Source organism: Mytilus trossulus, chromosome 4 (assembly GCF_036588685.1).
Source record: "Mytilus trossulus isolate FHL-02 chromosome 4, PNRI_Mtr1.1.1.hap1, whole genome shotgun sequence".
In the NCBI taxonomy this organism is placed as follows: domain Eukaryota; kingdom Metazoa; phylum Mollusca; class Bivalvia; order Mytilida; family Mytilidae; genus Mytilus; species Mytilus trossulus.
In genome coordinates this window covers 69,035,441-69,051,824 of record NC_086376.1, presented here as the reverse complement: position 1 = coordinate 69,051,824, position 16,384 = coordinate 69,035,441, and the positions used below count along the sequence as shown (strand labels likewise).

The 16,384-nt window shown below is 30.8% G+C and overlaps 1 protein-coding gene across 1 annotated transcript; it reads right to left on the bottom strand.

Annotated features, from left to right (window-relative positions):
• Window positions 1-216: 216 nt before the first annotated feature.
• LOC134715834 (GPI transamidase component PIG-S-like) lies at window positions 217-16,384 on the bottom strand. The gene is made up of 16 exons (XM_063578329.1): window positions 16,260-16,384; window positions 14,523-14,662; window positions 12,160-12,256; window positions 11,416-11,508; window positions 10,426-10,554; window positions 9,734-9,867; window positions 9,184-9,301; window positions 8,605-8,666; window positions 5,977-6,091; window positions 5,695-5,784; window positions 5,273-5,448; window positions 4,409-4,462; window positions 2,768-2,896; window positions 2,436-2,538; window positions 1,465-1,522; window positions 217-933 (listed from the first exon to the last, which is right to left on the bottom strand). Exons 1-16 carry the CDS (start codon window positions 16,294-16,296, stop codon window positions 822-824), a joined length of 1,647 nt encoding a protein of 548 aa, XP_063434399.1. The 5' UTR covers window positions 16,297-16,384; the 3' UTR covers window positions 217-821.

The following is a 16,384-nucleotide window of genomic DNA, read 5'->3' as shown; positions in this document are numbered from 1 at the left end:
GTACCAAGTGTTAATCAAAAGTGGACACTTGAGAGACAAGCATCTTTTAACAATACATCATTGCAATTTAGCCATTTTAAGCAATCTTTAATATATCATTCAACATTACAGTTTAATATTTTTCTGTTTTCAAAATTGAAGCAAATAGCTGTCTCTGTCCTGGATTTTATACAAGTCTGATATACACTTTAATGTAAACATAAAACTAAAGGTGTATCAAAGTAATGTTTATTGACAGAATGTAAAAACATTAAAAAAAAAAAAGAGCATATAAAAAAGCATACCATTATATGGTATGTATGAATTGTTTATAGTCTTAATAAATATAACAAAATCATCAAAATATCTTTCACAATTGAGGATATAATACAAGGGGTCTTTTGTTTGTAGATTTCATGACATTAGTGTAGCAAACCTCAGTGTTTTTGGTGTATATATACTGAGAATACTGTCATCCTGCAGGTCATACTTTCATAAGTTGTATTTGTCAGAACAGCTTTTTGAAATAATAGAAGTGGATGATTTTTTTTTTTGGTTCAACACAAAATTATCACTGTTCTGACAAATATGTTCATGAATATACAACAATGATAATATAACATGTGACAATACTGAAATCTATCACAATGACACAAATGTTAACATAAGCATAACAGATTAATATCTGACAACTCTCCTCAAACACTAAAATCATTTGCAATGCTCAAAATTCACTTGTCTCTTTTCTCCAGATGTAACCTGAAGAACACTTTATTTTCTAAATTCAACCTGGTATTTAGCATCTATAACTCAAATGTCTGTTGTACTTGTTGTAATAACCCTCATTCTTGTTTCACTTTAGCTTTTTGTTCTTTGATCCATTTGAATGCCTTGTATAATGAGGCTATCACAGGTAAACTTATTGGCAGAAACAATGGAATGTATATTGCAAATCTGAAAAATTAAATAAAATCATCATTAGCTTAATATACCTTCTGAAGAGTTAGATGGAACAGACCTTCATTTTTTTTTAATTACCTCACCTGTCAACAAGCACTCAAGCAGACAACCCTTTCTCATCTTATTAATGCATTGTAAGTGTTCAAATGTTGGTAGTAAGGAACTAAATGAAGTCCATTCTTTCATAATCTATTTAAACTGTTTGACCACGACTTACTGGGATGTATTTCAAACAAAACATTGTAGATTTAAAAATTATTGCATGAAAGCAGAATTTATGCAAGAAAAAAAAATTATCATCAAATTCACTTAACTCTACATAGCAAATTGCTACTATTAGGAAATCCTCAATGTAAAATAGATAATTACAACCAGACCTATACTCTGAGGAATCAAATAGCAGAAATTCAATGTGTCAAAACAATTGTAGGTGGGGCATAAAAAGATATGAATACATGTTATATTATCTGGTGTTTTAATCAAATATTTTTATTTGTTAAAACTGATTTAGAGTTTTTTACTTACTTTTGATCTTCAGGGAAATATAATAATTCTAGTAAGGATGGATCAAAGAAAGCTGTCTCTGAAATGAAAAAAAAAAACAATTGTTAAAAAAAAAATTATTAACAAAAATCACAAAATAAAAGTGCATGATGAATGTCCATAAATGTAAACTGATTAGCATATTTAAAGATTTTTCTTTTTATGCAAATTTTAAACCTTGATGAGTATTTTCTACCAACTTGTCTGATACAATTACATGAAAATAACATTTGAGGAGAGTATTATTGTGAAACAGATTGTTCAATGAACAGTAGTATCTAGTAAAGCATGAACTGATCACCCTTCTAGAGCACCATTTTTCTGAGGTTTGTGTTTCCTAATCTTAAGTCTTCTGTGTTGTGTTTTGTGGACTTGTCTTCATAAAATGTTTCTTAAGTGCCATGGCAGTCAGGTTTTTTTTAGACTGATAGTATCTTCACACTTTTTGTTGTTGGCAGATCTTTAAAGCTTTTTTTACAAAACTGATTTTGAGGACAAAATAAATCAAACTGAACTTTTAGTTCTGCTTAATTACAAATGTTTTAGTTTTGAAAGGCTAACTGACAAAAAGCAATTAGTATTTGTATTTTTTAGTCGATTTGCTTTATAGATAGAAAATTTAAAATGAACTTCAATATCAGGAGAAATAACCCATCTTATCATGAAATAATTCAATATTCATCAATGAATTTCTCAAATATTCAAATTGTCATAAACTTATCTAGCACTGATTGTACTGTTTGTATATGTAATCTAAATTTTTTTTTGTCATGTAAAGGATAAAAAGGACAACAAATATCATAAAAAACGTGTATCCCATGGTGAAATAGAATGAGGCTAAAAGGAACAGTAACATATTAGAAAAGACTACAAATTATAATTTGTACAAAATTACAACTTCCATTCAATATAAAAATATAATATTAGATTTTTGGTAAATATTAGAATGTTACCTGATGCTTTAAATGCTTGTTTTGACTTGAGGAAAGCTTTATCTAACTTTCCCTGTGCTAAATAATTGTGACTAGCTTTAATAGCACTCACAGCTTCCTCAACCTGAAAATAATAAACAATTTATAATTGTCACTATAAGAATGATTTATCAATGTATGTTTTTTTGGTTCTGATATAAATTTTGGTAACCTGCTAACAGCTAGACTAGCAAATAGGAGAATGTTTTCTATACCAAAGTCACTAACAAAAACAACTATTAATATCAGTATGGGATTTAAACATTTAAATGAAAGTTTCAAATATTTTTTAAAGAAATCTGATAAATACAAACCAGTTTTCCTATATGATCTTGTATAACCATATTTCTAATTTTGCCTAATAACTGTGCTAAAGATTTCAATGTGGATGCTGATGTTCCTAGATTTTCAATACATCTGTATCTCAACCAGTTATCTAATTCCTGGAGAAAAAAAAATATATATAAATATATAATCGATAGATATAAAACAAAAATGTGTCCCCAGTACACGGATGCCCCATCCGTACTATCATTTCTATGTTCAGTGGACTGTGAAAATGGGATGAAAACTCTACTTTTGCATTAAATTAAAAAGATGATACAATAGGGACGTTGTGTACTAAGTTTCAAGTTGATTGGACTTCAACTTAATCAAAACTACCTCGACCAAAAACTTTAACCTGAAGCCAGACCAGAAAACATAATGCCCATAAATGGGGCATTAAAATATAATAAATAGATATAAAAAGATGTGGTATGAGTGCCAATAACACAACTATCCATTCAATTCACAAAAAAAGTAAACCATTATAGGTCATGTACAGCATTCAACATGGAGCCTTGGCTCACACATCAAACAGCAAGCTATTCCAGGCGGGCAGTGCTTGTCAAAAGTCAAAAATCTGTACATTTGATGTCTTATGTCATATCCTGATGTTTCTGTTATAGGAAATATTTAATGTTGATGGACTATGTTTGATAGTCTCTGTTATTTTCACAACTTTTTAAAACAGGGTAATTTAAAGCTAGTTATCCAACAATTGAGTGTTCTACTATACAGATACAGCCCTGCAGATATCGCTTTATCCAACTGAGTATTGTATGAACCTGCGTGACGTCAGAATGTTTATTGCAGTCGCATTCCAATGACGTGTTAATTCGAATTAACAATTACTTTTATGCGTTCTGTTTGTTTTCAAACATTTCTTTAGAGCAATAAAAATCGCACAAATTTTCTGATAACATACACACATGAACAGCAGTCTTTTTTACAATGACAACTATCGATTTCAATACTTAGATGTGTATCAAAAACAACCATGTCAATTATAGCATGCATGTTTAGTGAATGTCAAGTCTGAAGCATAGGATTGTCAACAATTCGTACACTCCTGTTTCAAATTGGACAATGTTTTGTTGTTTGTTTTTAATGTTGAAATTAGTTATGTTAAAATAGATAATTATTGTTTACCTTGAGCGATGTATTATTGTTGACCATTCAAGATTTTTTTGTTGCGAAACCCAATACTGTATTGAATTACTACACGGGCCTCAAGGGATTTCAAATCGAAAATAAATGCAAAACATGTGTTTTTGTGTCTTTCAAAACACAAATGATATACAGAATTAATTGCAAGATAAAGACAATAACTGTTTAGTGTCTTTAAATATCAGCTGTATTTGTACTCGGCTCAAATCAGGTGTAATAGCTCGCTAAAAGTTTGCATACACCTTGTTTCCTAGCCTCCTACAAATACAGCTAATATTTAAAGACACTAAACAGTTATTGTCTATATATATTGAACAGACATATGTTTATTGTTTAAGACTGTATTTTGACCATCTTTTTTATTCATACTTGCTAATAATGAACCAGAAACAGTGGTTTAATTCAATCTAAATCAACCTGTGGTAATTCTGCATTATAGAAAGAAACACATCTGATTAACTTACCCATTCAGATATAATCTTATTCTGAGGATCAGCAATCTCTACTGTATCTGGTGACTACGAATAGAAAGAAGGTTCATTTCTAATTTGTTTAATAGGTCTATTTAGTGCTATTATTCCAAATATAAATGATTTATGGATAGGTGTATTCATCTGTAAAAAAAAATGACAAATTTTCCTATTATTAGTTTTTGTATGTAGAAATGTCTTTATTTTTGTTATCTAATACATGTGCCTATGTTTGAATTATTCACAAGCACATTCAGGTGATGTTTTAATGTCCTTTAAATAAAATTGTACCAATGGTTTATTCGAACCTACAACTTATTTTAAATGCTGGTCTAAAAGTTGCAATTTATAATGTTGCTTGAATTTTTCAAGAATAAAAAGATAATAGAATTGTTTGGCTATTAAACAACACTTGATAATTCATTGGATTACCCACTTCCTCCCACTCATCATTATCAATATACAGAAAGTTTACTTTGTTTTTGATTACTGACTATTTCTGTTTAATCTTTGAAGAGGTGTCAATATGACAGAAGCCAATGAAGAATTCATGTGTATTAATGGATCTTTTTTGTGTTTAAGTAAGCTGCACAACTGGCAAGCTGATCTCATAATGATATGGTGTTTCTGTTTGGTATGTTCTAACCTAAGCCTCGTGGTTTAAAATTTGAATATTTTATGTTTGAATGAAGAATGAACCGAAACATAAGCAGTATTAAACATTTACTGTCAATTCATTATTTTAAGTCAAATTCCATAAAAAATATTTGCTCAGGAAAATTTCAAAGTACCAATGAGGATAAATCAAACACTTCCTAAAAAGTCAAATTACTGTCAGCTTCAATAATTTATACTCACTACTGATTGAATATTAAGCAGAAGCTTTAGTTGTGTAATAAACACTTCCATTACAGATTTCATATCTAGACTAACTGGGACAGGCAGAGTATCATTGGAGCCTGGGTTTGGCACATTGTAAATAAATATACCACCCCATCGTGGACTCAGGAATGAGTTACTTTCCACTTTCACACCTGTAATAATGTCAAAATATATGAGTCAATTTAGTCCTAGCACAACCTACATAGGAAATAGGTTTTTATGTGGAACACGTTGATAAAATTTGTTCTCTTGGAAAATTTTCATCTTATATTTTGTATTCTGGTATGATTTTTAAACAAATATCAAAAAAATAATTTCTTATATTATTAGCTTTGAACACTTTTGTGTCACTGAGTCAGAAAACCAAATAAAATATAAGTAAATCTAAATTGACTTACCTTTTCTCTGACAGATATACAGTGGATGCTGATTTCTACTTGGTACATATGTCAAAAAGTTTAATGTAGGGTTGTTAGAGGCATGAGATCCTGTAAAAACAAATATAAAATATTCAAAGGGCACAATAGAATATTTATTATAATAATAATATGCATCACAAATGAAAAATATTTTATGTCAGAGATAATTTTGAAAACATTGTTAGGTAAAAAAATGACAAATATAGGTCAGTTGTAATAAAATTTTAGAACTTATTTTATATACTTGTATGAATAACTCACCTAGTTTGACCTCCAATGGGTTGATAGTGTGAGGTAAATCCTCCATATCATAGTAAAATTCTCCTTTCTTGTCGTCTGATTTTGGTCTCCTCAGTAACCCAGTGTAGTACATCACCTATTTATGACATGAAACTCTTGTTTAATACTAAAAACAGCAAAATAAAAAGCTTGCAAAATTTATACTGAATATTTAAAACTAAAAATATAAGTCTTCCAACAAACATTACTGTAAATTTGAATGACATAATTAGGGAGGGGTACGTCTATCAGGTAGCAGGAAAATTAAAGTCATACTTCAACCAGATGCTTCGCAGGGCGTAGCTTTATACGACCGCAGAGGTTAAACCCTGAACGGTTGGGGCAAGTATGGACACAACATTCAAGCTGGATTCAGCTCTAAATTTGGATTGTGATTAAATAGTTGACACAGCATAGGTTTCTGACACAGAATGAATGTGTTCTAATGAACTTAAAATTTTTGTTTTCTCTAAGAGCAATTCACTATGCTGCTATGCTGTTCAATATTAATCCTCTCAAAATAATGTTTGAAGAAATTTTCTTTTTATTTATGAAATTTCAAATGAGAAAAATTGAACCCAATTTTTTAATCACATCCCCCTTTCCCTTATTCCAAAACTAATCTCAATTAAAATATTCTAATGGAGTTTGCAACAATAACTACTCATTTAAATACATCATAAAATAAACTAAATAAAATGTAAAAAAACTGCTTGTTATCACTGAATGGTAAAGATTATTTAAATTTATCAGTTGGTAGTAAAAAGTGAATATACATTGTATATTGTATATAACAAAGATTTAAGTTGATTCTGGACAAAGAAAGATAACTCCAATCAAAAAAAAATTGCAATAAGATATTTCTTGCTAACTATTTTGGACAAAGAAAGATAACTCTAATTAAAAAAAAAATTGCTATTTCACAATATTGTGAAATTAGATATTTCTTGCCATTGCACAATACTGTGCAATTGAAAAGACTTGCTATTCCACAATACTTAATATAATAATTTTAGATCCTGATTTGGACCAACTTGAAAACTGGGTCCATAATCAAAAATCTAAGTACATGTTTAGATTCAGCATATCAAAGAGGCCCAAGAATTTAATTTTTGTTAAAATCAAACTTAGTTTAATTTTGGACTCTTTGGACCTTAATGTAGGCCAATTTGAAAACGGGACCAAAAATGAAGAATCTACATACACAGTTAGATTTGGCATATCAAAGAACCCCATTTATTCAATTTTTGATGAAATCAAAAAAGTTTAATTTTGGACCCCAATTTGGGCCAACTTGAAAACTGGGCCAATAATAAAAAATCTAAGTTCATTTTTAGATTCAGCATATCAAAGAACCCCAAGGATTCAATTTTTGTTAAAATCAAACTAAGTTTAATTTTGGACCCTTTGGACCTTAATGGAGACCAATTTGAAAACGGGACCAAAAGTTAAGAATCTACATACACAGTTAGATTAGGCATATCAAAGAACCCCAATTATTCAATTTTGATGAAATCAAACAAAGTTTAATTTTGGACCCTTTGGGCCCCTTTTTCCTAAACTGTTGGGACCAAAACTCCCAAAATCAATACCAACTTTTCTTTTATGGTCATTAACCTTGTGTATAAATTTCATAGATTTCTATTTACTTATACTAACGTTATGGTGCGAAAACCAAGAAAAATGCTTATTTGGGTCCCTTTTTGGTCCCTAATTCCTAAACTGTTGGGACCTAAACTCCCAAAATCAATACCAATCTTCCTTTTGTGGTCATAAACATTATGTTTATTTTTCATTGATTTCTATTTACTTAAACTTAAGTTATTGTGCGAAAACCCAGAATAATGCTTATTTGGGCCCTTTTTTGGCCCCTAATTCCTAAACTGTTAAAACCAAAACTCCCAAAATCAATCCCAACCTTTCTTTTGTGGTCATCAACCTTGTGTCAAAATTTCATAGATTTCTATTAACTTGAACTAAAGTTATAGTGCGAAAACCAAGAAAATGCTTATTTGGGCCCTTTTTGGCCCCTAATTCCTAAAATGTTGGGACCAAAACTCCCAAAATCAATACCAACCTTCCTTTTATGGTCATAAACCTTGTGTTAAAATTTCATAGATTTCTATTCACTTTTACTAAAGTTAGAGTGCGAAAACTAAAAGTATTCGGACGACGACGACGACGACGACGCCAACGTGATAGCAATATACGACGAAATTTTTTTCAAAATTTGCGGTCGTATAAAAACCTTCATATTATACCAGGATTACAAAAATTCTTACACCAGACGATAGCTTTGTTTGCCAAAAACTCAACAGTGACTCTAGAAATCAATAAGCTGTTGACATAGAGATGTATAGTGTGTTGGCATAAATTCAGAAAAACACATTCTGATGGACAGCAACATTGCTTATTGCCAAAAGAGACAAAAATATAAAAAGGCCAAACATTTCAAAGTTTTGTAAACAGGTAACTTATAATTATGACCATATCAATATAATGTGTGAAAAAAAAAGTCACTGCTTTAGATAGATTGTTGTGGAATATCAAGTGGTAAAAATATTTCATACCTCTTTAGATCGTAAATTTCAAGAGAGAAAGTTGGCTTACCTGTGATTTGATGTTCAACTTTGCATACTGTTCTATCTTTAATATCAATGGGTCTAAATATGCTGTAAAATAATAAAATTAATTATAAAAATAAAAGGAGCTTTTTATCAGGATCATGTGTTGAATGCACCAAAGAAACTTTGGTCTGTTGAAAGTGTTGTATGCATCAAAAAATTGTATCTGTTCCAAGTGTTGTATGCACTAAAATTACTTTAATATGGAATATGTGGAAAATGCACCAAAATGATTTTGATCTGTTGCTAGTGTTGTATGCATCAAATTAAATTGGATTGGTTGCAAGTGTTGTATGCACCAAAGTTACATTGATCTGTTCCAAGTGTTGTTATACACCTTTTGATTTATGCATCATTTTTATTGCAGAATTGTATAGTAGCATTTAACAATGACTAATAAACTTCAAATCATAAATCATTTTATTCAGGGTTCACGAGGATGAAGGCCATTATATATAGTTAGATACTCCATATTTTAAATCGAGAATTGGAGATCTAAGATGTCACATGGAGGGTTCACCAGGGTAAAAGTTATTTTGTATATTTGATTGTTACAATTACTCACACACTCCATATTCTATATCCCATTGGACATCTAAAATGTCAGGTTGAGGGTTCACAAGGCTAAAGGTTATATCATATTCATCATTTGATTTGACAGCTCTCATACTTTCTTTATCTGGCTAAAGTGTAAAAATTACTGTAGATGAGAATGATCAGATAATGCATGTTTAGGATGATATTATAATAATGCAATGTGAATATTGACCCTGCTTCATACTAGCTCAACACATTGAGTCGATTTTCATTGAGCTCATTCACAAGGTAAGAGTCTACAAGAAGACATGTCACCCTACTCGGACACATTAGTCTGTCTCTGAGCCAACTGTCTTTGATTCGAAACATTTTCCAGTAAAAATAAAAAGAACATGAAAAAGTGACCTATTGAAATTTAACTACATTATATATGTGCCTGTCCAAAGATTTTTTAACATATGGTTTATACTTGTCTCATTATATTCATAACAGAAGATATTGTTGTAATTTGTAGTGACAAAGTGCCAATATATCACACATGAAGTTGATATTTCACATCCTTTTTTTAAGTCATTTACCTGTTGTGTAATTTTCTGTCCTCTAGTAGCTTTATTCTGTCCTTTAGTGGCTTGAAATGTTTTTGTCAGCACTGATTCTCTAACAAAATGCTCTTTGACAAGGTGTACAATATCTTCTGATACTAAAGACAACTCTGTAATAGAAAGCTTTTACTTACTAGGTGTGCAATATCTTCTGAAACGGACAATAATTCTGGAATTCTAAATACATTTATCTGATGTCAGTCCACTGTCCATAAGGTGCATTATTTTCAAGAACTCACCTTTGACTAGAGCAAAGTCACATTCCAACTTTTTACAGCTTTATATGAAACTTGGGACTTTTTTCAAAATACTAAGGAGTTTCTACCCTAAGAAAGATTATCATAGTTATATATGGCAAAACCTTCTGAGTTTTGATTCCTGCATGCATTTTAATTTCTTATTTTATTTGGCCTTTTAAACTTTTATTTGAGCTTCATTTATTAGTCTTTTGTAGACAAAATGCACACCTAGCTATTCCTGTTATCAGTGATGAGTTAATTACTTAATTCTTATTAACTGTAAGGTTTGAATTTCATCTACAAAAGACTCATAAATATAGCTCTAATAAAACAATATCATATGACCATACATGTTTGCATTAAGATATGAAACTGAGACTTACTTTCAAATACATTAGCAATATTTTCTACTATAATAAAAATTATTACCTCTGTCTTTTGTAGACAAATAAAGTGCATGATGTGTACCAATATAAGGCTTTGTTAGTTTCTTTGGCAACAAATAAATCTCATATCTATTCTGTTTTTCATCTTCTAAATGTAACTTCTCATCTAAACCTAAAAATAATAAATGACAATCTTCTCATAATACATTAAAATGATAACAAGAACTAGCATATGTATTGTACAGTACATCAACTACACAAACTATAAACATCCAATTCCTCAAACAAACAAAAATATGTAAAACATTCATGGATGCCCCACTCGCACTATCATTTTCAATGTTCAAAGGACCGTGTAAAAACTCTAATTTGGCATTAAAGTTAGAAAGATCATATCATAGGGAACATGAGTACTAGGTTTCAAATTGATTGGACTTAAACTTCATCAAAAACTACCTTGACCAAATACTTTTACATGAAGCGGGACGAACAAACGAACAGACAGACAAACGAACAGAGCCACAGACCAGAAAAACATAATACCCCTCTACTATTGTAGGTGGGGAATAAAAAAAACACCTAAACATGGTCCACAAAGCCTATATAAACAACTTTGCAATGATGTTGTTTACGCTGATTGACCTGGGATTGAAAACAATCTTTTTTATTATTTTGTATTATCTCAATTTTAAAACAGAGACATAAATGGAAACTTTAAACTTAAGTCAACTATTCAATACTGTACTTTTAAATAAATAGAATGAAAATACTAAAAGCACCATGAGTACAAAAGCCGAGTTGCCATAGTTATGGATCAAAGCAGAGCCAACAGATTTTTTAGAAGGGTACTCATTATTTTGTTTGATAATGATTGTAAGCTGCTGACTGACAATGTACATTTTTGTATGTTAAAAGATGAGGGATAAGTATTGTGACCTTGACCTAAAAATGTACTCAAGCTTAGTCTTATAAATGTTGGAAATAAGTTATCACTTAAATCTTTGACCATTATTATGAAACCATAACACAATACCTGGTAATTCTAATTTTTCATGCACTCTCTCGTCCTGTGTACATTGTCGAACATTCACTCTGTATTTACTGTATATGTCACTCTCTTTAGAAGCTGGAATAATTTATATTAATATTAAAAATGTACAAAATCTTAAGAAATATGTCAAATAATAGACAGAAAAACATGAGTTCTATATTTGAACAGACATCTTTATTTATATTATAAAGGCCTTCTACAAAATTTACAATTATCTTCTACAGAATGATTGACTGCTCTAAAGGTCATTCATTTTTTAATTTTAATTTTCGAATGACCTTACTATTACAAATTAAGGTCATTTCAAAATTAATATTAAAGAACGAATTACCTGTAAAGCAGTTATAATAAGACTAAGTAGACATTTTGTGTGCATATATATTGGTTGTTATCTGGTGCATTGTTTTTCATTTAATGATATTACCTTAAACATTTGAAATCAGTTGGATTGTTTCATACATGTATTTTGTCATCCCAGGTATAACATAGCTTACTTTTATGGTATTCTCATTGTTGAAGATCTAGATCACAGTGACCTCATTAGTCTTTAGTGGAAAGTTGTCTCATAAACAATCAGACCAGATCCTTTTATTGTACATTTTTATAATGAATGAACAGCTTTTTAAACATTGCAATGAAAAGGAAAAAACATTAAACAAAATTTCAGATCTGTAAAATATTTCTCATACACATTTGTAGTGGTGTACAATAACTTAGGAAGGGTACCTAAGACTGATGTTAGAAGTCCTGATAATGAGGTTAGGTCCACATCTGTTATCTGACCATCAAAATTAATAACCTCCAAATCTACTGTATACTTCAACTGAAAAATATTAAATAAAAATATTTTTTTATATAAGATGTGACACATGTATTATTCTGCTATCAAAAATCAAAAATTTAAAAGCATGGTATTGAGATTTTAAATTGTGTTGTAGAGTCAGTTTTGTTTTATGATACCTCGAGTGCTTATAGTCAATGTCTGTACATTAACTAAACATGATGTTGCATACAACTTCTTGTTCTTACTGTGTGTATGAGTGGTGAAAATAACAATCCAGGTGACTGATCTTTGTTGTCAGATTATGGCTCTTTGAAATATAACCCACAACTAATTATTATTTTACTTGAATGGTATTTTAAAATGCAGTATGAAGCTCTGCAATAATTGTTGCCTTTAAATATGATCATTGCACCAACATGACCAATGAAGATTAAGGGATTGCATTGTGTATCTTTAATAGTCATGTGAAGCTTGATGAAGGTGTTTATCAACTTTCTCTTTGATAATATGACAAAAGAATGAAGTTAGACTCATAGTGACCCATCGCCAAAGATATGTTTAAAGTAAGCACAATTCTTTGGATTCGGCCATGCATTTGATACTGATAGCTTGTGTCACAAAAAGAATGTTTCAGTTCAAAAATGTTCTAATTCGCAATTTACACTGAAATGTTCATGGCATATGAACATTTTTGTTTTAAGATTTTTCTGAAAAAAATTGCAGATTTGTAGTATGTACATGTAATTTTGATGAGAGATGATTAGTAGTTGACAATGCTGATCATGCTGATATTGTTTATTACAGGGCTTCCAAAACGATCATATATTCCCGTCATTTGTATAATGTCCGGTAAAAGACCGGCTGGGAAAAGCATGAAACGGTCATAATTTTTTTAGTTTTCAAGGCTTTTTCGGTCATTTTAATATAATTCACGATCTTTTTGACCCAACATTTTGCCTTTAACAGCCATACATTTCCGGGTCATAAAAGTGACATGTTGATTAATTACTATCAAAACAACCCTTACTTCAATACTTTCTAATTTTTAATCAAGGCTAATTAGTTGTTGGACAGCTGAAAACTATACCTGTTCAGGTGACAGGTAAACTAATTTCAGTACCGGACATCGTATAAATTTAATCGTTCCATTCACAATTACTTTCGTACATTTCAGCGGTTTGTATCTAATTGATTTAGTCCAAAAGATCAAATTTATAATAAATACATTTATAATCTTGATTTGATGAAACATTTAAAAAGGTTTTACATGAAAAAATCGTCAGAACTACGTTGTATGAAGAAGAACACGTGTGCGCATGTGCACAGGTGGGAAATTCAATTATGCATCCTACATTTCTTCAAAATTCTAAAACTATCATTGATACCTGTACCTAACGTTCATTTCAAGTATTTTGTTGAAGAAATAACGTTGAAAGAGCTTCTTCGCTCAGTCGTGCTATGTAAACGTACACGGATTTTACGTATCCGTTTATGGTCCATGTTTTACCATTGTCAAGTCAACATCCAGTTTTGAAAAATGTGACTTTAAAAAGGAAAATAAAGTTCTAGACAACGTCAATTTGCACAAATAAAAAGTCTTATGCAGATATGACCACGCTGATGTGCACACTTTGAATGATGCAATGCCAATTTTAACAGTTTATGACAGAACATCAAATTTTTATCAAAGTAAAGTTTAATATCGTTTTTAATCTAATGTCAATCATTGGGATGGCCATCTGATTTCCATAATTGCCTTTTGTGACTTAGTCTTGGGGATTAAAATTCGGATCAGATATAAAATGTCCGGCTGGCTCAGAAAAATTTTGGAAGCCCTGGTTTATTAGTGTGTGTTAAAATTTTTAAAAAATATGAATGAAACAATGAACAAAATAATGGAGAGATAAACAAACACATGTCAATGTCTAATACAACACACCCTATGAGTATGGGTATACCATATTTCTGTTGAGCTGAATATCAACGTATTTGATAAACAATTAAACTAAAGTTTGCTGAAATTCTTCTAAGCATTCAGGTATATATAATTAGGACATATTTATCTGTTTTGGTTTTATGTCATTTCTCATTTCATATACTTTGTATATTCTACTATAAACTTTTACTTTGAACAAGATCATCAAAAAGTTTAACCAGTTTCGTAGACATTTAGTATTATTACATTACTTGTGTTACATTATCATGTTATTTGTGTGACATTACTACATGTATTTCATTTGCTTGACATTATCATATTTGTGTGACCTTATCAAGTTATCTGTGTATTACACCATAAGATTGTTACCTTTGCTTGATATAACTCCTCTATATCAGAGTAAGGTAGACTAACTCTGTATACCTCTGTTGTTTTCCACCATAAAGGTAATCCAATGATAATATAAACAAAACCAACTCCCAAAGCAGCATATATCTGGGTCCAGGTTTCTGGAAAAGAAATGCATAAATACCTAAAATTATATAATATATACATGTATATCTGGGAGTTTTGGTGGCCAACGTAAAAAAAAACATCTATCTTATTTATCTACCTCTTCTACTGTCATGACTGTATCTTAAACTGTGAATATAGAGGGAACATGTAAAATCAACGAAACCTCTATATATTTTGAGGCTCAGGTTAAGAGCAAATTTTCCTTCCGATTCCAGACAAAAAAAAAATAGAAAGGAGTTTCAGAATAATTGATCTTTCAAAATGATTAACTGTGCTACTGTGTAAACTCTAGAAAGAGAACATGTTATTTAATTCATTTAATACAAATTTATAAATCGGGTGGGGGGAGGCTGTTTTCTTGGGAAAATTAGGGTGATTGTATTGACAATCACTGAAGCATGTCCAAAGTAGGCCCTCACTGCATTATGCTCTTAGGCAGTCAATGGGCCCCCACAAAATTTCAGGAATTGCACATAACTTCATTCATTCCCAAATACTGAAATAGCAAGTCTCAGTCTATTACATGTATATGATTAGTACTCTTAGACTTAATGTACAAATGTAGTCTTAGCTAGTCTGACTCTTACTCATATAAGTTGTGTGTAAGAGAAAAAATTGGGGTATTCTTCTTTCAGTTTCTGCACTCCATCATAATATTGATGACAATGTGCTGTGCCTGTGTGGGTAAACTTTACAATTATATATTTAATTCAAAAATTAAATAAAAAATAATAACTTGTTTTGTTTATTTTTAATGATGCTTCTCTTGGCCTTGTCCTAGAAGGAATGACCTGAATGAATGGTATTTTTTTTTGGAACAGTTCTGTAGAACTTGTTAAAATACTAAACAGAGGTGGCCTACTGTACCAAGGCCATCACTTTAAGCAGACATGTGTTCAATCAGTTTTATTGAAGTCTGGATCAGGCATGTCAGTTTACTGCTAGTAGTCTGTAGTTATTTATGTATTATTGTCATTTTCTTTATTTTCTTTGGTTACATCTTCTGACATCAGACTAAACTTTCTTGAACTGAATTTATTATGTGCATAGTATTGATATGCGTTTACTTTTCTACATTGGCTAGAGGGTTGAGATCTCATAAACATGTTTAACCCTGCCGCATTTTTGCACCTGTCCCAAGTCAGGAGCCTCTGGCCTTTGTTAGTCTTGTATTAATTTAATTCTAGTTGCTTGTGTAAATTTGGAAATTTGTATGGCATTCATTATCACTGAACTAGTATATATTTGTTTAGGTGCCAGCTGAGGGACGCCTCTGGATGCAAAAATTTCTCGCTGCATTGAAGACCTGTTGTGACCTTCTGCTGTTGTTTCTTCTATGGTTGGATTGTTGTCTCTTAGACACATTCACCATTTCCATTCTCAATTTTACGTTTTTCCTGGAACGCCTTCCCAGAAAAATAATTCAAATACTCTTGCCAGATCTAATTTGGACTAGCACTTCAACGCCACTTGGTAAATTTTGGAAATGACTGTTTCAAATTAATTTATGAAGACTTGTGCATGCAATGGCAAGCAACTACATATTCAGATATTGACACTATAGTTATGTTTAATAATTTCCTCATTTACGTGTAACTGGTTTTTCTTTTTCCTCTAACTTTTTCATTTTCTGTTGCCGGATAATGCCGTGTCTGGTTCCTTATCGATCGGAAACCAGAAACCAGTGGAAAGCGATCTATCTGAATACCGTAGGA